A 20,875-nucleotide genomic window follows, 5' to 3' on the forward strand; every position below is an offset into this window, starting at 1 on the left:
TCGTGGAGCACTTCATGTCGAGGACCAGTTGATATTTTTGGAAGAAGACAAAGCATTGCTTTAACCATTGGTGACGGTAGGGTTCACTCTCTACAATAAACAAGACATATGGACTGTCTGTGAACAGCGTTGAATGAAAACGATTCAATCACTACAGCACTGATGCACTGAAATGGTATTTTAATTTCTATTGTTTGATATAATTAATTATCTCTATTGCATAAATGAATGATAATTATCTCATGTTCAAATTCACGAGTGAGCGACATATACATCATTGAATCGAATGTAATGAACATTTTTTTTTTTTAATAATGAATTATATGTGCATCGATATCGGTCTAATAATTATCAATTAGCACGCTGTAATCCATACTTGTCTCTTGACAATAACATATTACTCATGTGTTCATCTTTCTAGTATTTTCTTCTTCGTGTCGGTCCTTTGTAGACTAAACGAGGCCTACGTAATCCCAATTAAGTACATGATAATGTACAAATTTGATTTTAAATTTATAAGAATTACTTTAACAAAATTAAGTTTTTTTTGCTATCATCTCTTCATAAAATTTGATGAAATAGTGATACTTGATCAGATCAATAAATATCGATCGGCATATGTATATTTATGAAAAGATACGATCGACATTCTTTCTTTTTTCACCCTTTGATAAATATTGATAATATAGATTAGGACATACCCTGATTAAAAATTTGTGAACATTATAAAAAAAAAAAAAAAGGTTTGTCATTTTCATCCGTCGACAAAATCGTCTCTTTCTCTTTTTTCTTTTTTTTTCACTGTTTGGTACTTGATCAGATGGATAAACATCTATCAGTATAATTATAAATTTGCAAAAAATATTTAAAAAAAAACAAAAATGTCCTTTTTCATACATGCATAAAGAAAGTTTGATGGAATTCTTGATAAGGGTGGACACTCACTCATATCTTTCTTTCTTTTCTTCCCTATGTGGTACTACTACTTGATCAGATGGATAAATATCAATCAAAATGTAACATTCTAATTTTAAATTTATGAACTTTACTAAATAAATAAGTTTGTCTTTTTCATCTTCACCTGTCCATAAAAATTGATAGGAATCTCAATGGGGGTGGACACTCTCCTCTTTCTTTCGTTTCTTCACTGTTTGGTACTTGATCATCCACGTCCGCCCGTCAAATTATAAACTTATGAATGTGACTGAAAATTAAGTTTGTCTTGTTCATCTGTTCGTATAATTTGATGGAATCTTATGGGGGTGGAGAGACTGTCTCTTTCTTACCTTTTTCTTCTTTTTCTTGTCACCCTTCTTCTTTTCTTTCCTTCTTCCTTTATTATACTTTCTCGCAGCCTCTCTACTTTGCCTTAAACAGTACCAACAGATGACATCTTCCACATTTAAAGATTGTTAATAGTATGGATTGTCGACGACAATAGCTTCCACAAAAGACCAAGGACAGTTCACAGCAATCTAAGCAGGAATTGATGTAAAGCTTGTAATCCTGGACCTGTCAATGCATAAAGGACTATTATGTCATCTTCTTTGACAATTTATGTCACGCCAATGGACCAAAGAAAAAGGAGGAAAAAAGGACAACTTTTATCAACTTTATAAATAATACAACTGGGGAGGGGAGATATATATATTATATCCTTTAAAATATTGAGACCTAGCATACATATATTGATACAGAAATATTGGCCACCCTATAAAGACTTGACAAGTAGATGTTGGTGATCAAAATGACAAATAAATATTCGATTTGACGAATATTTTCCTAACTAAGCTATTCTCTCTTTACTCTCTTTGTTGTATCATTTAATATCAAAGTTAGATTAACTTAGGTGTTAGAGAGTTCTTGTGGAGCAGTGATATTCTTCGAAAATGAGAGCCTTTCACGTCCATGTTCACATCACAACATTGTCTTCGATCATAGTGCATTTAGTAGATAAACAGTAATAAAAGACTATTATTTACTGTAGAACAATTGATTGGCATGTGTTGTGAAGCAACTAGCCATACCGACAATTAGGACTTGATAGTGTTGTGAAAGAAAACCTTCGATTGGGACTAACAATAGCCATATGGACAATTAGGAACTTAGATGCATAAAAAATATAAGGTGTCAATATGATCCAAACATGAACATGATTTGTGACTTCATCTACTAAATGGAGAGAGAGAGAGAGAGAGAGATTTAATAAAATTTTATAGAACATCGGTATGATGAAGATACTAGATTTGGTAATCATAATAGTTTAATACTTCATTCGATAAATTAAAGTTTTGAAATCTCAGCTAATAAATTTTACACCTAATATATTAATATAACAGTGATGTCTCAAATCTTCTTAATAAAAATTGAGGATCCAAAATATCATTTAATAAATTTGACTTACTAACAATTGAGGATTTGTAACCCATTAGATAAATTTTATGTTTAATATATTGGTAACAGGATAGTGTATCATACACAATTATTAAAAGTTGAGAGTTTGAAATCTCGAGTTTTACATGTAGAATATTAGTCTTATGCTGGTGTATCAGATTTAGTTTTACGTATATTAGATTTACTTACTAAAGATTAAGTGTCTAAAATATCATCTGATATATTTTATAATCAAAATATATTACTTATGGTGATACACTAAATTTAAGATTTAAATTATTATTCAATAAATTATGTCATTTAGCTTGATTTATAAAACCTTGACTATTGATAATAAAGTTCCAAGATCGAATCTCATATCCATCATTTATCGTTTATGATTTTTTGATAATAAATAAATAAAATTTTAAGTACGATCAAATATTGTGCTCCATGAGAGTGAAGAGATCCGGACGACAATCTCACGTTGCATGAGCTAATATATTCATACGTATATATGAAATCAGCAACGTGCGTCACGTTGACCACGTATCCACTTTTGTCTTGTTGCATGGCCCCTTTCCACGCTCCTTCCCTAATCCCTTTACCTCTCTATTTCTTCCATCACATTCCCCTTTGCCCTCAGACACATCTCTCACACACACTCTCTCTCTCTCTCTCTCTCTCTCTCTCTCTCTCCATGCTGAAATCGCCCTAAGAGGAAGAAGGAAATCAGCTTAACGTATAGAGGAGAAGAAAGAATGAACTGGCATGAGCAAGGAAACATGAAGGCGGCCATGGAAGAGCTGATAAGGGGGCAGGAGCAGGTAACTCGCCTGCAATCCATGCTGAAAGACATGCTGCCACCGGAGTACCCATCCGGCCCGGCCGCCGACTTGCTCATCGAGGTCTTGAGCTCCTTCTCCAAGGCACTGTCTCTACTGGACCTGGGAAGTTCAGCTGAGGCAAACCCCCCTTCTTCTAATGGTGGCGTGAGGAGGAAGATGCAGTCTCCTCGGAGAGTTAGTTGCAGAGGAAGGTATACATCCTCATCAACTATAATAAATAAGGCTTCACATGCTTGTCGTTGGCTTGAAGGGAATACAGTGATTGTGGTTTTCAAGTGTTCTTCTTGTGACAATTTTGATGTCGATGTCATGCATAGTAAAATGATTCTCCTACCTAACTCAATATTTTCAAAGCTGACAAAAAGAAGAAAAATAAGCTTTTTGATCTAACAGCTAAAATATATAGTTTATATTAACTAGGAGAGATTATAAGATTGTCTTGAATTAAATAGGAGGTTACATATATATGATGATGATTCCTAGACTAGTTATTAGCATTTGGAATTCTTTCTTCTCACTTGTTAGGGTTAATAAGATGCTTGTGTTTGGCTTGCAGACAACATCCAAATACATGTAGAACGACATTCTTGAAGACCATTGAGGATGGCTTTACATGGAGAAAGTATGGACAGAAGAATATATATGGTGCCAAGCATCCAAGGTCTTTAATCTCTTTTCCCTTTCTCTCATCTTCCAGTATGTTCAGCTAAAGAACATAGATAGAGAGATAGGAATATTATCTTGGTTTTCAATTTTAGACCTCGAAGATTGTTTTGATCTTATGATGATTCTTCGTCTTTCTAATGATTTTTTTTTCCTCTGATTCTTTTATATCGTTGGTGTCAGAATATTTTTCCCATTCTTCATGACCTTATGCATGTAGTGGAGTCGAAAATCGATTATATCTTAGATGACTTCCTTAAGGAATGTCTAAATTCATTTAAAAACTTCTATTTTTAATATCATATAATTATTATTTATTTATATTGTAATCATCGTTATATTTATAATATTTTTATTAATATTTTCACAGATAAAGAGTTAGAATTATAATATGGTAATTCAATTTTAGACATTGGAGAATTTAAAAGAACAACTTATCCACCACCAATTGATAAATCATTCCATTAGGTTACTACAAATCCTCCGACCTACGCAAATCGCTTTAGGCTTGACATGTGAAATCTGATGCAAGCCCAAATGAAGAACAATGTTACATAAGTAGACCCATGCAAGTCGATTTAGTCTTGTTTACATGCGAAACACAGTACAAACCCAAATGAAGAATGAATATTACATAAATATTTTTTTTTTATTTTAAATTCAAATCTATGACAAACGCAATATTCAAATTTAATATCATGATAAATGTTTTTAAGCTTTAACACCAACATCGATTATCAAGTGATGAAGCTGAGTGAGGAGAGAACTGCTCAATACTTGACGAACACTTGCATCCGATGGTTTCATGCAGAAGCTACTACAGATGCATCCACAAGCATGGCCAAGGCTGCCAGGCCACAAGGCAAGTGCAGCGGACCGAGCTGGACGACTCCACCTTCGCCATCACCTACATGGGAGATCACACATGCACCGACGCCACCACGCCGCGCGATCAACCCACACATCACGACATCACTTCCGGATCGAACACCGCCGCCGCCAACGATCGCCGGGCGACTCCTCCCTCGTCCGCCCTTGGGAATCCGAAGCAGGAGTGCGAGGAGGAAGTGATAAGCAACCACTCACCGAGCACTCCTTCCTCCTCGCAGCTTCTCAAGCTACCGGCGCTGTCAGCGCTTGAAGGCTCGTCTCCTCCAATGGCGCAGCTCATGGAAGCTGTTTCGGAGCAGTACTGTAGCTTGGAGATGGAGTTCGATCCTTCCGAATTCAAGCTGGAAGACATGTTTGAACTGAGCCATGATGGGTACAACTGTTAGGGAGAAGAGTAGCAGAATTCTTGTATCTTATCAGATTTCGACCATGCTTATGTACAGTGAATCTTTGTATTCTTCATGATTTCCAATCACTGAGGATGGGAGCTGTCAGTGTTCGAAGATTCGTCTCCTCCAATGGCGAAGCTCATGCAAGCTGTGTCAGAGTAGTACTGTAGCTTGGAGATGGAGTTTAAGCCACTGTCACCATGATGAGTAGTTAGGGAGGGAAAGTAAATTAATTCTGAGATCTTATCAGATAGCTTATGTACAGTATGAATCTATGTATTCTTAGTAATATCTAATCAATGAGGATGGCTTATAATGGTGGCTGTAATGTCACAAGAGTTGCAAGGTTAAATGATACCTAGAATCTAAAAGCTTAGACTAATAGATAAGATATAATCTATATCTATTTATCTTCTTAGCACTTCTCCTCTAATATGGGTGGTAGATAGCTCAACCCGACATTTGGACATTAAATTGGGGATATATATATGTATGTATATATATATATATATATATATATATATGTATGTATATATATGTATATATATATATGTATGTATATATATGTATATATATACATACATATATATATATATACATATATATACATACATATATATATATATACATACATATACATACATATATATATATATATACATATATATATGTATATATATGTATATATGTATATATATATGTATATATATATGTATGTATATATGTATGTATATATGTATATATATATGTATATATACATGTATGTATATACATATTTATATATATACATATATATATACCCATTGGTCAGCTAGTAAGAATTGGTCCCTACGAAAGTACATCGCTATATATTAATAATAATAATAACAGCAATAAAATCATAAGTTCTAATTATTTATAATTAGCTATATAGATCTTTTGCTACCATATGTAAAAGCCATGTGTTTAATAGTCCAGAATACTTAAATTTTTATTTATAATTTTAATTATTTTTTTAAAGATATCTTCTATCTCTCTTTATATCACTAATATTAATTATCTCATATTTTTTGTATATCGCATTCGAAAGTCTATTAAACACATACTTATATAATTTTAAATAATTTTCAATATGATGTTATCCTAATTTAATTATATTTAATTAAGAACAGATGTATATGAGATATAAAAGAATAGGACTTTTAGGTTAAGAATGAGAGGGTGAATGGGAGGCAGTGAGAGGAGGGAGGGAGGGGGATTTAAAGTGAAAAAATTGCCAATGATTGATTTGATCATCGAGATTAGACTTTCCTAAATTGTGTTGGTATTGATCATATTTCGATCAGTATGGACCCCTAACGATGAATACATAATAAATAAATACACACACATATATACATTGATATTATTTAAAATTTTTAATTAAAGTAAATTATATAAAATTACAAAAAATAGATTTTATTTATTATTATTATTAAATGTGAATTTCAAAAAACAATGATCTTGATTTTCTTTTCTTTTTTTCTCTAAGACCATCCCTATTTTAGTTCTCTCAATAGTTCTTTTCTTTCAACCTTCTAATTTTATCCTTCCTATCTTCAAAAATTACTATACATAAATTTTAGGCACTATATTTTAAAACAATATCACAGAATATTTTTAGTTATTATAATTTTAGCATAATTTGCAATTTATTTTATATATTAAAATTTAGATAAATATTACTTAAATAAATTTCATTATATATTTTTTAATTTATAATTTTTAAAGAATATAAAATTATTTTTAAGAAACTAAAAGAGAAAGGAGAATCCGCCACGGTAAGGAGAGAGGGGAGGAAAAACTAAAGAATGATAATTTTGTGATTTTGAAAAGTAGAGGCATTCAAAAAATAAATATAAAAATGAGACACTATTTGAAAAAAGTAAATATTAATTTTTTTTCGAGAATCCGTCATTTTTTTAATCCAAACCAATTATTGGTTAACATAGTTAATCTTGACTATTAAGTCAATGAATATATATGGAAAAAACATAATCGATATTTTTTATTTAGTAATTTACTATCTTATTCCCAATACACAATTCCATATATATATATATATATATCTATATATATATCTATATATATATATATAGAGAGAGAGAGAGAGAGAGAGAGAGAGAGAGAGAGAGAAGGGAGGGTGTTTGGGCTGAAGTCGGTCGGTTATACTACAGGGAAGAAGAAGAGTGTGCGCGCGACTCCTTCCACAGTAGACGAAGCTGGGAAGGCCACCACATTGCTTCGCCTCTCCTCTCTCTCAAAACCTATTCAGCTTTCCCAATACCCCCTCCCTGCATCCCCTTCCTCCCACTCCCAGCAGTCGCTTTGTTGGATTAGGATTCAGGCGTGCTTCGATCGCTTTGCCCTTTCGGGTGGGTGTTGCTCAGCTATTCGTCTCTCTGTTTTGGAGGCATCAGCTCGGAAGATAATCTTTCCCCTGATCTTGAATTACTTCACTGACGGAGTTTTCGAGCTGAAAATCAAATATTTTTTGTCTTTGTGGTAAGTTTACGGTTCCTATTGCTACTCTGTTGACAATCTAGGGTTTTCTCTGTTATGATCGGTTAATTGAGTGTAATGTCGATAGTAGGTTGCTTAGATTTGCGAAAGAATGGGGGGAAGGATGCTGTGGTTATTGGTGCCGGTTCTTTTTCTTTGCGGTACTTGTTGGGGGAGGTTCGTGGTAGAGAAGAACAGCTTGAAGGTGACGTCGCCGAATTCGCTGAAAGGAATCTACGAGTCCGCTATTGGGAACTTCGGCGTTCCTCAGTACGGCGGGACGATGGTGGGGATCGTGGCGTATCCGAAGGTCAACTGGAAGGCCTGCCACAACTTCAAAGACTTCGACATTTCTTATAAGTCTAAACCTGGAGGCTTCCCTACCTTTCTTCTAGTAGATAGGGGAGGTGAGGTTCTAAATCTAATCTACACTAGAAAATTGTTGTGTTCGATTAATGTAGGTTCTTTACTTTGATCAGATATATTGACAACACTTTTCGTGTATGTAATGTTGAAGTTTCTGCATTGAGACCTATGCAACAAAAGCAACCTCATTTTTGTTATTAATTTTATGAATTTTATCTGATCTTGTTGAACAACAATCCAAATTATACGGTTGTCATTATGTGTAATTTTCAATCTTTCTTATATTCTTTGAAAAGAGAAATTAAAACGGCTTTTGAGGATGGTTTATGATGATTGCCAGTTTGATGAATTGTTCCTCTAAGTTTTATTTCTTCTACAAGCAATTCTACTTTGTATATTTCTGTCTTATTTAGGAAACTATTTCTGCTTTGTTGTCGCTACAATTACTACACCTTCTGAAAACCTGCAATTTAGGTCTAATGAAACCATGTCCTTATCTAATTACTACTGAATTATGTTATTGTGGTGAGCAGATTGTTACTTTATCACAAAAGCATGGAATGCACAGAATTCTGGAGCTGCTGCTGTCCTTGTTGCTGATAATGTGGCAGAACCTTTAATAACAATGAACACACCTGAGGAGGAGAACAGCAAAGCAGACTATCTACAGAACATCACAATTCCTTCAGCACTGATCAGCAAGAGCTTTGGAGACCGTTTGAAGAAAGCAATTGAGAATGGTGATATGGTTAGTGTCAATTTGGATTGGAAAGAGTCTTTATCCCATCCTGACAACCGTGTGGAATATGAATTTTGGACAAACAGTAATGATGAATGTGGCCCTAAATGTGACAGTCAAATACAGTTTTTTAAGAACTTCAAAGGAGCAGCACAGATACTAGAGAAAAAAAGTTATACCCAGTTTACCCCACATTACATAATATGGTATTGCGCTGAAATCTTTCTTTCTAGCAAGCGGTGCGAATCCCAGTGCATCAACCATGGAAGATATTGTGCACCCGATCCTGAGCAGGACTTCAGCAAAGGTTATGTTGGGAAAGATGTTGTGATGCAAAACTTGCGTCAAGTCTGCTTGTTTAAGGTTGCCAATGAAAGTGGGAAGCCTTGGTTGTGGTGGGATTATGTTACTGACTTTGCAATCCGTTGTCCTATGAAGGAAAAGAAATACACAAAAGGATGTGCTGAAGAAGTAATCAAAGCACTTGGTGAGCTTAACCCGTTTGTTTATTGTCTATTCCATTTGATGAGGCTCATAATTGGTTGAGGGAAGTAGGGAAGCATGGTTGATTAGTTTCTTTCCTTCATATATGGCATTTTTTAACAGGCATTGATCTGAAGAAAATAAACAAATGTATGGGAGATCCTGATGCAGATGAAGAAAATCCTGTGCTTAAAGCAGAGCAAGATGCACAGGTTAGTGCCAGCTTTTGTTGGATTATTATGTTCTCTCATACAATTTATTTTTAGGTTGCATGACCTTTTGTTGCTCTTAATCTGGTCTCTATACTTAGATTGGAAAGGATTCCCGTGGAGATGTTACTATTTTACCAACTCTTCTTATTAACAATAGGCAGTATAGAGGTAAATGTTTTGAGCAATCATGTGACATCATGTTGTTTCCTGGAATCTCATTGAGCTTTCTGTCTCTGCTTTTTTTGGTCAGGTAATCTGGACAGAACTGCAGTGCTTAAAGCAATCTGTGCTGGTTTCAAAGAGACGACCGAGCCAGCTGTTTGTTTAAGCGATGGTATTATGACTTTTGAGTTTCGTATGCTACTTGTTACAAGTTGTTAGTGTTATCATTCTGCAAAAGGATAACTGAATTAAAATGAGATGGTACTCTTTTTCTTATTCATTTGACTATACAGACATACAAACAAATGAATGCCTAGAGAACAATGGTGGATGCTGGCAGGATAAGGCTTCTAACATCACTGCATGCAAGGTCTTCCTTTTGGCACCTCAAATCAACACCTGTAGCAAGTGGATTTTCATTTTGAAAAAAATAGAATATATTTTCATTACATTAAATGACATACATGATGCTCACACAGACTCGAACTTGAAACCTATCACTTTTTGCAATAATGCACAAACCAACCCGAATGTCTCAATAGAGACTAGTAAGTGGATTATCAGTTCTATATTTTTCTTATGATGTTCTATTACTTATGCAGGATACTTTTCGTGGAAGACTATGTGAGTGCCCTGTTGTCGAAGGTGTGAAGTTTGTTGGTGATGGATACACTCATTGTAAAGGTACACTGTCAACAATATTTTAGTGGTAGATATAGTTACTGTTCACTTTGTGCAAATGCTTACTGCACCAAAGAGTTTGGATAGAATATAGGTAGGACATCTCATATATATATACATACATACATACATACATATATATATACACATACATAGATATATATATATATATATATACACATACATAGATATATATATATATATATACACATATATATATATATACACATATATATATATATACACACATATATACATATACATACATGTATGTATATACATATACATACATGTATATATATATATATATATGTATGTGTGTGTGTTTGGAGCACTGTTAAACTCTAGATTTGTGAATGTGCCTTTCTAACTATAAAGTTCCATGATATTTCTTTTTTTGAACACTGAACAATCTTTGTATTTATAGAGAACCAAAAAGACTAGAACAATTTCGATAAACAAAATGTGGCATGTGTGTTATGTGTCTTGTAATATTCAAGTGTCAGGTTCCTATAAAAGAAAATAGCTGAGTGGCTTAGGGGTTTAGGTTGACAGGTCACTATAATCTTTTAGGGATCAGTCACAATAAAATAGTAGGAGACATACATCTGCTTGTTACTTTGTAATAATAACCTTTATAAATTGCAAGAATATTTTCTTTACTACCCTATGAAGTTGTTTGTTTCAGAATGTTTGTTAATTTATTTCTGAATGTTTCCAGCCAAGAAGCCTTCTACGGAGGGTGGATGGAGCTTTTTGTCGGTTTTCTTCATTCTAACCATAGCTGGAGTTGGTGCTTATTGTCTGTACAAGTACAGATTCCGGGTAAAGTTGGATCTCTTATTAGCTTTTCCCAAGATATCTTTGTTTTGTCAATGATGTTTTGACACTATGCAAGCTTTGCCACTGTGAAATTCTGAATCTACTCATATCAATTAGAATATGCTATTCCAATGCTACTACACCTCATTTAGAAATATCTTTTATGTTTCTATATCTTCGAATTATTTGAATATTGTTATACTTTGTATAGGCATATAGGTCAGAAATATAAAGAAAGATAAATTAAGAGATAGTCTCATATTGTTAAGGATTGAAAGAGTTAGATGCATATATTAGATTTGATCCATAACCTAGTAGCTTAGGCTTATGAGCTGAATTGACCCTGACCAGTTAGCCTTCGATTCTTCGTTACTAGATTTTTGATATGGTGTCATGGACAAAATTTAATTTTAACAAGTCAAAAAGAGAAAAAAAAAATTAAAAAGAGAAGGATCGAGTCAAGTTGCAGTTTGTGTAGTTTAATCGAAGAAAGATGAAACGCATCATAGCAGATAGAAGATAATGGACCAATGCATGAATATGGGAAGAAATATTCATGTGAGATGAAAAAAGATGAATTGAGAGGATAGACTCATATCGCTAAGGATTGAGAGAATCATATTACATATACTAAGTTTGATGAATAACCTGGAATCTTAATCTTTTATGTTGAATTGATGTCTACTTGATATAAATATTACCAGGAAACCTTGTAACCTAGAAGCCACTCAATCATCATCATCATCATCATTTGTTTTCTAACAATATAAATATTGCCAGGGAACCTTTAAATGGTGGTGGTTGTTTTGGCATGATATCAACTTGATTTGGGTTGGTTGAGAAGGAAGAAAAAAAAAAGAGAAAAGAAGGAATCAAGAAATTATGTTCAAATGTGATTATAGAATAATTATATAGAGGTGTCTTGAATCCTTTAACACTTGCATTAACAGCTAAACTGTTTGCTTATCCTGACTTCTACCTTCTGTTTCTCGCCTTAGCCAACTTGTGGCTTTGGCTATATCGTGCTGCAGCAGCAGCAGCAGCTCAATAGGTCATTAGTTATGCTCTGAATAGCTCGGTTTCAGCATCTGATCAACCTTACATTTCTTTTCTGCAGAGTTACATGGACTCGGAGATTCGTGCTATCATGGCTCAGTACATGCCGCTGGAGAACCCGGAAGCACAGAGCCATATTCGTAATGACCAAAGCTGAGTTGAAATTGCTGCATGTAGTTCTATTTTCATGTAAACTCACCTGCAAAATGCAGCAAATATTTTTGTTGTAAATCTGAAGATTACTAATGCACCAGTGATGTAAACTCAGATGATAAATACAACATGCACATATGCTACGGAATTAAAAGTGATGTATAATGTGAGTCTCAAGACAGATTTTTGAGCCAAGTTAGTATAAATATATTTATTGTGTTTTTTGGGATTGAGCTCCATTTATTTTCCTAGCTGGCTTTGAGTTATAGGATTGTGTGCAAAATTGTCTGAGTTAGCCGTGCTAGTGAAGATTGTGGGCTGCACAACGAGCTCTTGCACAAAGTAGTGCGCCGGTCGAATGCAATGTCTGTATTAAGTCCATGCTAAAGTGTTGCCAGCTCAGTCTTTCTTAGAGCTAAGTTGAAAATGTTAGTATTCTTTCATAACAACTTGTGTTTCTAAATCATTATAATAGAAATATAATAAAATTAATGCGGAAACAAAATAGCATACCATCGGTCATTGTTGTTAAGAATTTATGCAGCGGTTTCTTCTTGAACTGTGGTATTTTTCGACTCAGAACTCTCGCTTTAGATGGTGAATGAAATCCTTTTAACTTCAAAGAAATGTTGAGTCCAGGAACCAAAATCCTCGTTTATATAGATGTTCTCCCATCAAGAACATTTATTATCACCAACTCATAACGTTCAAGAATTAATTCAAATTTGTAACGTTTGAATCATAATGAAGAATTTTAATGATATTAAATATTTAATTTAATAATAACGATTTCATTTATAATGAATAAAAAATTGAAATCATTTAAACCATAATAAATGAAAAAATTATGATAATAAATTATGAATAACAGTTACATTATTATTAAATAAGATATTTAATAATAACGGTTACATTTGAAAGGAGAGAAAAAAGATCCTAATATTTTTACTGCAACAAAGAAATTATTCTTTGAATTCATGGATGATTTTTGAAAACTATTTTAATGGCTATTTTATCATTTTTGTGTTACGTTGGTGTCCTCCAGTCGGGAAAGAACGATCAGCAGGACTTGTCGTAGTCGTCACCTTCCAGTTTGTGACGATGAATGATGGCTTCGTACGTAGTCCACGGTGAAGGCTATCCCCTGCCAGAAGAACATAAATCCAAGCGCACAGCACGCCGAGGATGTGTGCTTCTGCTTCCTTGGTCAGTAGCCATCACGGGAGCAAACTCACATGCACAAACCTACTCCCATGCTTTCGAATTGAAGAAGCAGAGCCAAGGAATTAAATCCTGGCGACATTTTCCGTTCATGTGCCTCTTAACTCCACCACCACACTAAACCTGCCATGTCTTCTTGGTCGAAAGCATTAATACATCAACGTGTTATGTCTACTTGTAGATATATAGATTTATTATGTAGTCTCTCATAGATTCAATCATATATCCTACATATTACAAACCTCCAAGTGCCACATTAACATGATCGATCAATATATATCGACATGTAACGATCTGGAAATAGGAAGCAACAACGTCAAAGTACCACATGAACATGATTAATGTGGACAGGTAATAACGTGGATAAGAAGCAACCACGTACGTCAAAGGTTAGAAAGAGATGTGGAGAGAGTGGGAGAGAGAGATTAGCTACTGTTAAGAGTTCATCTTACTGGTCTCTAAAGAACATAACTACGTAAAGAAGATATGAGGAGGTATATCACATTAACAACATGAATAATTTTCTGATAAAAGTACCTCAATTCAGTTTTTTTATCAACAAATGGAAAATATGGCAATGAATGCTATTCGAATTAAACAGCTGACCATAATTAATGGAAATGATAGCAAGTTTATCTGAGTACCTCAAACATATCGTCTTCGATCAATCATGTGAAACATTTCACTTAATTTTGTATTAGATTATCAAAGTTGGTTCTAACCCAACTAAGTTAAAGATTATAAATATATTAGGATCTCATTCCCAACAACTTAATAGACATTGATCAAAACCACCTTCCACTTAATAGCGAGCACAGTGTCAACTACCATCATGATGACCGACTGCATGCATGCATCCTTGTTCCATCGAACAGTAGTGTTTGAGCTTGCTTGCCTCATCGCCTAGGGTTTCTGCCATACTGGGAACGAGGTCCTTCTCAATCTACATGGAAACCACGTGAACAAGCAGAGTGAGATGGAAATATGGAAGAGCAACTTGGGTGACAGCCACCTGCATCACGAGTCACACCACACTGTCTCGAGGGTGATTCGAGTGGCAGGAGGGCAAAGCCATGCATGGGACGTACTGCTGCTGGGTCATGTCACAAGAAACAGTTTCGGAGCATGCCTTCCGAGGGACATGGGTGTTTGGGTAGATTCTCATCCCAATTAAATGAGAAAGGTAACAAAGAGAGCTGATTCTTTTTTCTTTTTCTTTTAATTTTACTCCCATCTTTCGGACATTACATAAAATAAATATTTTATGAGCACATTGTCTGACCTATTTAATTTAAGCCGATTCCATGAGACTCAATCTAATGATAGCTCTGATTTGTCATCTAGTTTTGATGATCGTCGATAATCCTACTAAGTAAGTAGACTCTAATACCATTAAATATATTTTCATAGGATAATCGATCGATTAATTTATTAAGCTTGAACCACTAACTCAAAATATTTAAACTCTTAAAAGTCATGGTAATAGTAGATCTATAAACCTGTTATAAATCTATTAATATTCTCATCCACTTTAAACCGGAATGTCACGATATCCATGGAGAGAGGAGAGGAGATGAGATGCATCAATAGAAAGGGACTTAACATGGACATTAACACTAGCAATTGTTGTGTCTTCTAAGCCACCATGCGCTTGGGGTTAACCGACATTTTTGGATGGATAAGCAACTTAACATGTCATGTGGCAGCATTCTCGTTTGTGTGGTTGGACACCTCAACATGATGTGGATAGGTTTCAATACGAGAGGCATTATTTGTGGCTTGGATGAGCACTATTTGGCGACATCGAGTTTCAATACCGAGAACTTTAATAAATTAGGTAGGATACGCCTTTATGATCGATTCGAGAGAGAGTTTAAGAGGTAGAAAGTTAAAAAGAGAAACTTAGTTTTAATTATATCTTATATTTTTCTTATGTTGTTATTTGAATTTTTAAATCACGTTAAAAAATTTATGTTTGAATCAAACATGCTAAGACCATGGGATATGAATTTTGAATAAAATTTAAATAAATATTATCTTGAATGATATCATCCCTTTCGTAATAAATCTTCAAATTCTTCGTAGTATTAGAGTCCTCTTATTTCATGCAAGTTTTTCTCTTCTTTCATATCCCTGTTACTACTTTACGGCCCTCGATTTTTGCTTTACGCTTTAAGATTTTGGCATTGCAATGAAGATGAAGATTGATGACTCTTCCTTTCTGATCACCTAGCATGATATGCTTTGTAGTAGATCTACTCCACCTTGATGATTTAATCAATCTCCTCTAGTGATCGACCTACTTCTCCGGTAAGCCTCTATCGCTGTTTAGTTCTACTTGACGAGCGTACCCTCTACTTTTATGCCAACGCCTACTACCCAGCATCTTTAACAATGTCCTTGCCCCTTTCTTGTCAATTGTCGAACTTACTGGCATATTGGATCCACGGTCGACCTCTTAACAATAGTCCACTACCTTTCACCATCCTCTCAACTGTGCCATTAACACTCACAATCAAGAGTACTCCGAAGAGGAATGAAAAGATTGTTTTCTTATGCACGTTCGAGATTTGTAGTGTCATGGATCTGATCTCTGTCAAATTAGATCCTAACAATCATTCATCTCAACCTATAGACTTATATCTATCAATGCAATAACTTTAATCCTCTTCAAGCTCTCCAAAGATAACAACCATATATCTTAACAAGTACAATTCACCAATCTCTACATTGATTATTCTCTTAGTTGTCCATCAAAAAATATCTAAATACCAGGAGAACTCATCATAATAAGAAGTTATGGTTACGACAAGATTGTTTTATTCTATAAATCATTCAAACATTAATCATTGGATCCATAACACCATTAATTTCTTTATGTGACATTGTAGAGAAGTATGGTTCACATTATAAATCACCCTCACCGATCATTGTCGCACTTGCATGCTAAGTCTTTGATGAAAACAACACAAGAGGAAAGTACTATTGCTGATTATATGTAAAGTCTAAAAGTTATTATAGATGATTCGGCTTCAATAGGTCATCATTGAGCAACGAAGAAATCATTGTTCATACTCTCAATAGCCCAAAAGACGAATATAAGAAATCGACGATAATAGTTCGGGCACGTGACTCGTTAATAACATATGAAGAATTGTATGACAAATTTATCGATCATGAAATGTATCCGGAACGAAAAGAGAAGAAAACGGGACCAACTATCATAACTTAATTCAATCAAGAATCCAAATAAATATTAAATAGTCAGAAAATGACCTAAAAAATAGTTCAATCAAAAGAAAAATAATATATACAATTTATAGTAGCATAATTATATATAGCCTTTCTAGGATTTAACTCATGAAAATAATTATGTTGCATATATTTAGAGGTAATGTTGCATTCATTAATCCTTTTCAGAACTTGTTACGGCAAAAGCTTTATGCACTGAGTATACATTTTTTTACAAAAATATATAGCTTAAAATTGATCAATTTCTTCAACTATTACCATGAACTCATAATGAAGAAAAATAAGGCTATATATAGCTAAGGAAAACACATCCATAATACTATGTTCTCCTCGGAGGAGTAGGAAGCATGTTCCATCACTTGAAGGTTTCTTCCTATTGTAGTTGAGAAGTAGACAAGGCATCTGCCATTGTCATATGCCTTGGTCAATGTCATATGTAATGGCCATGGCAGAGCTCCAAGATACGCTCATCATTTGACATGGATAATGAATGGAGTGGCTCCAAAGGGATAATGGATGGGTCCATGTCATGTCATGGGATTAGCCGCTATGCCCGGGACGCCATGTGCTCCTCACATGGTGGTGGGTCATGCTTGGGCATGGACCTCAAGAACATCAACTACAACAATTTTCCATTTTATCTCAAATAATATACTTTTTTTAGGATTAATGTATAAAAAACAACCGTTGATAAATCTAGCAAAGTCGAATATTCTTTTGTGCTTGAATAGTTATCAGAATTACTGATAACTATTTATTTGACCATGTTTTGATTTACTAAATTACTGATCGGATCGATTTTGATAAGTAACATTATATTTTATTTCTATTTCATGTTTCTCCTCCTTTCCTTGTCTTATCTTCCTTTTCATTCTCTTTTCTCTTCTTCCTTCTCTTAATCCATCTAATCTCAAAAATTAAACATTAAAAATCATCAAAAACAAATCTAATAATCCTCAAATTCTTTGTTCTTAAAGTTCTAGTTCCTATTCGACTTGTATAATAGTTACCCGAATAATATAACTATTAGCTAACTAATCATAGTACACAAGTTGGGGGACACTAAACCCTATCAAGTGATTCACACAAATGAGACACTTTACATCAAAATGACATGGATGGAGAAACTTAAGGCTTGATTGATTGAACATAAAGATGGGTTTTAATACAAAAGGTATCAAATTCTGTAGGAGCTTCAACATTTGAATGATTTGACCAATTTCAAGGTCACTTCAATTGGCTAATTATGAGTAGATGAATTGAGATTATTTTGTCACTTGATCCAACTTGTTCACCTTTTGTGAGACTTCAATTTGTCTTCCAGTATAAGCATTTAGGATTCATAATATCTTATTCATCAAAATGATTGCATGTTTCTATTGGTTAATAGCAAATTATGAACACAAAATGTTTTTTCAAAAGTCTATTAAGTAGGCCAATGATGTAGGGTCCAATCTCATCTTTTTTTTATATTAGATTATATATATATATATACATATATATATATATATATACATATATATATATATATACATATATATATATATATATATACATATATATATATATATACATATATATATATATATATATATATATAATATGTTAATATTGGTTTGGAGTAGATAATATCAATATTTTATATAATTAATGCTCCTATAGAGTCCACATGTGGAATATTTTTATGATTGGTGTGAAATATTTTGTGTGAGGCTTTTTCCTTAATTTACTTTCTCTCTTTCCAATTCAAATGGTTAATGCCATGAGTTACCTTACCTTGGACCTAAAGTTGCAATGACTAAGATGTGGAGCTTCTTTTCTTGGGGAGGGAGTGACTTGTGGATGACTACAAGCATCATGTGACACCAATTCTAGTCAGCAATCTACATTAAAAGAAGATTAGGAGTTTCAACCACTTCATCAATTGAAAGAACAAAGAAGGCAATTGGAACATGTCAATTCCAATTCTCACTCACTAGCCATGTGCAATGGACACCAAATAGGAGAACAAATAGTTTCTTGAAAACATATCTGTACCAAATATTTCTAGGCCCCCATCTTCTACTATTTGATGATTGCACATTACCTAATTGGACATTTTGTGCTGCACATATTTTTCTACATAACTACTTTTCATCAGAGTTTAATGATATATATAAACTATATGACAGATTGTCTTGAAAAATTGTTGCATATATATATAATGATTTTTTTTAACCTTTGAGGGGAAAGTACATCATCATTGATTCTAGTAGCGAGTTCATTGACTCTAGGACTTATATGGATGAGCTCAAAAACAACAAGTGTACTTCTTACAAAAACTAGTACTTGTGCACCAGAGTTGCCCAATCTAGTACTTATGATGGTAAAGGCAAGAGCCATATATCATTATTGAGCTTTTGGGACATACCATATGGATATAGGAGCCAGTGCATTTATCTTTACCAATAATACAATAAGGTGACTGTATAATTATCTAATCATCATTAAACTTTGTAAAAAATGTTTTTAAAATTAAGAGTTATTGATTGTTTCACATCAAATAATCTCAAACATAATTATTCACCAATAAAAGTTTTTTCATCTTTTTCCAAGTAACTCCACATATATATATATATATATATATATACCATAATGCTTTCATTCATCTCACAATTAAGCATTTACCACTACCATTAACCAACCATAAGTAGCACCTCGCTCTCTTAATTTATCATTTATCCACATCACTTATTCCTTAGTTTATAAATAGGAAAACAAAAATATTTATCCTACCTCTTGTAGGAATGAAATTTTAACAGATAAAATTTAGAGATTGGAGATAACATTTTTGGACTCAAATCCAGTCAGTTAAGTTGCATGAAATTACAAGAAAATCTATCATCAACATTTTCATCGTCCCTTTTCCAAAGTAAACATTTCACCATTTGCAAAATCAAGGCAGAATTGACCTAAAAATTTCTTCTGTTTTATTCAATACCCAATCCAATGGCTATGTTTATTGTTTTTGTTATCATAATGACCAAATATGATTTTACTTTTTGTAAGCATATAAATTTTAATAGAATAACTAATAACAATAATAACTAAAGAATAGAAGAAACAAGCAGTTATTGTCAATATAACAACATGCGCAAGTTGAGACATGACTGACCGTGGGGCGGCATCAACCGTTGGTACTCCCACCGCAACATCTGCATGTGCGCCGGATTTGTACATTTACTGCCCATCCACATCAAAGCCTGTGTGTGGACTGCTCGGACGAAGCAACAGCCAATTACTTGTCCCTTCGTGCCTGGAGATTTCATCGAACACCTCCCGGACTCCTCACCTTCCTTCCTATAAATCCACCCCCCCTCCTCCTCACATTTAACCGAGCACCTGCAGCGCACCAACTTGTCGTCACTTCTCAGATGGCATCATTCCCACAGTTGTCCCTATTGCTCCTCTTCTCCTCCTTCGCCCTGTTCTTCCGAGGAACCTCCGGCGACGACTCCGGTTGGCAGAGCGGGCACGCCACCTTCTACGGCGGCGGCGACGCGTCCGGTACCATGGGTGAGTCTCTGCAGTCTAATCGATGACGGTTGCTTGCGGCCGGCTTTTTGTCGAGCACTTGGCTGATGGATTCAAATGGTAGGGGGGGCGTGTGGGTACGGCGACCTCTACAGCCAAGGGTACGGGACGAACACCGCCGCCCTCAGCACGGCGCTGTTCGGTGACGGGGCCAGCTGCGGCGCCTGCTACGAGCTGCGGTGCGCCGACGACCCGCAGTGGTGCCTCCCGGGCTCGATCGTGGTCACCGCCACCAACTTCTGCCCGCCCAACTACGCGCTCCCCAACGACAACGGCGGGTGGTGCAACCCCCCGCTGCAGCACTTCGACATGGCCGAGCCCGCCTTCCTCCAGATCGCCCAGTACCGCGCCGGCATCGTGCCAGTGGCCTTCAGAAGGCAATCTCTCTCTCCACCCCTCTCTCCCTCTCTCTCCATTCACCAACTTCCCGCCACAACGTCTCTGATGGTGGGGGGTGTCGCAGAGTGGCGT

At 34.9% G+C, this 20,875-nt stretch overlaps 3 protein-coding genes across 4 annotated transcripts in view; all 3 read left to right on the forward strand.

The window, feature by feature from the left end:
• Positions 1 to 3,024: 3,024 nt before the first annotated feature.
• LOC135677610 (transcription factor WRKY45-1-like) lies at positions 3,025 to 5,278 on the forward strand. The gene is made up of 3 exons (XM_065189973.1): positions 3,025 to 3,412; positions 3,778 to 3,882; positions 4,696 to 5,278. Exons 1-3 carry the CDS (start codon positions 3,135 to 3,137, stop codon positions 5,159 to 5,161), a joined length of 849 nt encoding a protein of 282 aa, XP_065046045.1. The 5' UTR covers positions 3,025 to 3,134; the 3' UTR covers positions 5,162 to 5,278.
• A 2,040-nt stretch (positions 5,279 to 7,318) lies between these two features.
• Positions 7,319 to 12,527, forward strand: LOC135677611 (vacuolar-sorting receptor 1-like). 2 transcript variants are annotated; one of them, XM_065189975.1, is made up of 10 exons: positions 7,319 to 7,687; positions 7,773 to 8,091; positions 8,584 to 9,276; positions 9,396 to 9,484; positions 9,583 to 9,652; positions 9,735 to 9,818; positions 9,940 to 10,016; positions 10,249 to 10,330; positions 11,049 to 11,152; positions 12,267 to 12,527. In XM_065189975.1, the coding sequence occupies exons 2-10, from the start codon at positions 7,797 to 7,799 to the stop codon at positions 12,360 to 12,362; spliced, it is 1,590 nt and encodes a 529-aa protein (XP_065046047.1). In that variant the 5' UTR covers positions 7,319 to 7,687; positions 7,773 to 7,796; the 3' UTR covers positions 12,363 to 12,527. The 2 variants fall into 2 exon arrangements, with proteins under 2 accessions (XP_065046047.1, XP_065046046.1); XM_065189974.1 differs by having other exon boundaries at positions 7,776 to 8,091; positions 12,267 to 12,526.
• A 7,662-nt stretch (positions 12,528 to 20,189) lies between these two features.
• Positions 20,190 to 20,875, forward strand: part of LOC135675522 (expansin-A2-like) — a 1,303-nt gene continuing 617 nt past the window's right edge. Inside the window, exons 1-3 of the mRNA XM_065185745.1 lie at positions 20,190 to 20,386; positions 20,469 to 20,781; positions 20,868 to 20,875. The exon at positions 20,868 to 20,875 is cut by the window's right edge and continues 617 nt beyond it. Of these exons, the coding sequence (XP_065041817.1) occupies positions 20,245 to 20,386; positions 20,469 to 20,781; positions 20,868 to 20,875 (463 nt within the window). The 5' untranslated portion in view covers positions 20,190 to 20,244. The remainder of the gene's footprint in view (positions 20,387 to 20,468; positions 20,782 to 20,867) is intronic.

This window comes from Musa acuminata, chromosome BXJ1-6 (assembly GCF_036884655.1).
Source record: "Musa acuminata AAA Group cultivar baxijiao chromosome BXJ1-6, Cavendish_Baxijiao_AAA, whole genome shotgun sequence".
In the NCBI taxonomy this organism is placed as follows: Eukaryota; Viridiplantae; Streptophyta; class Magnoliopsida; order Zingiberales; family Musaceae; genus Musa; species Musa acuminata.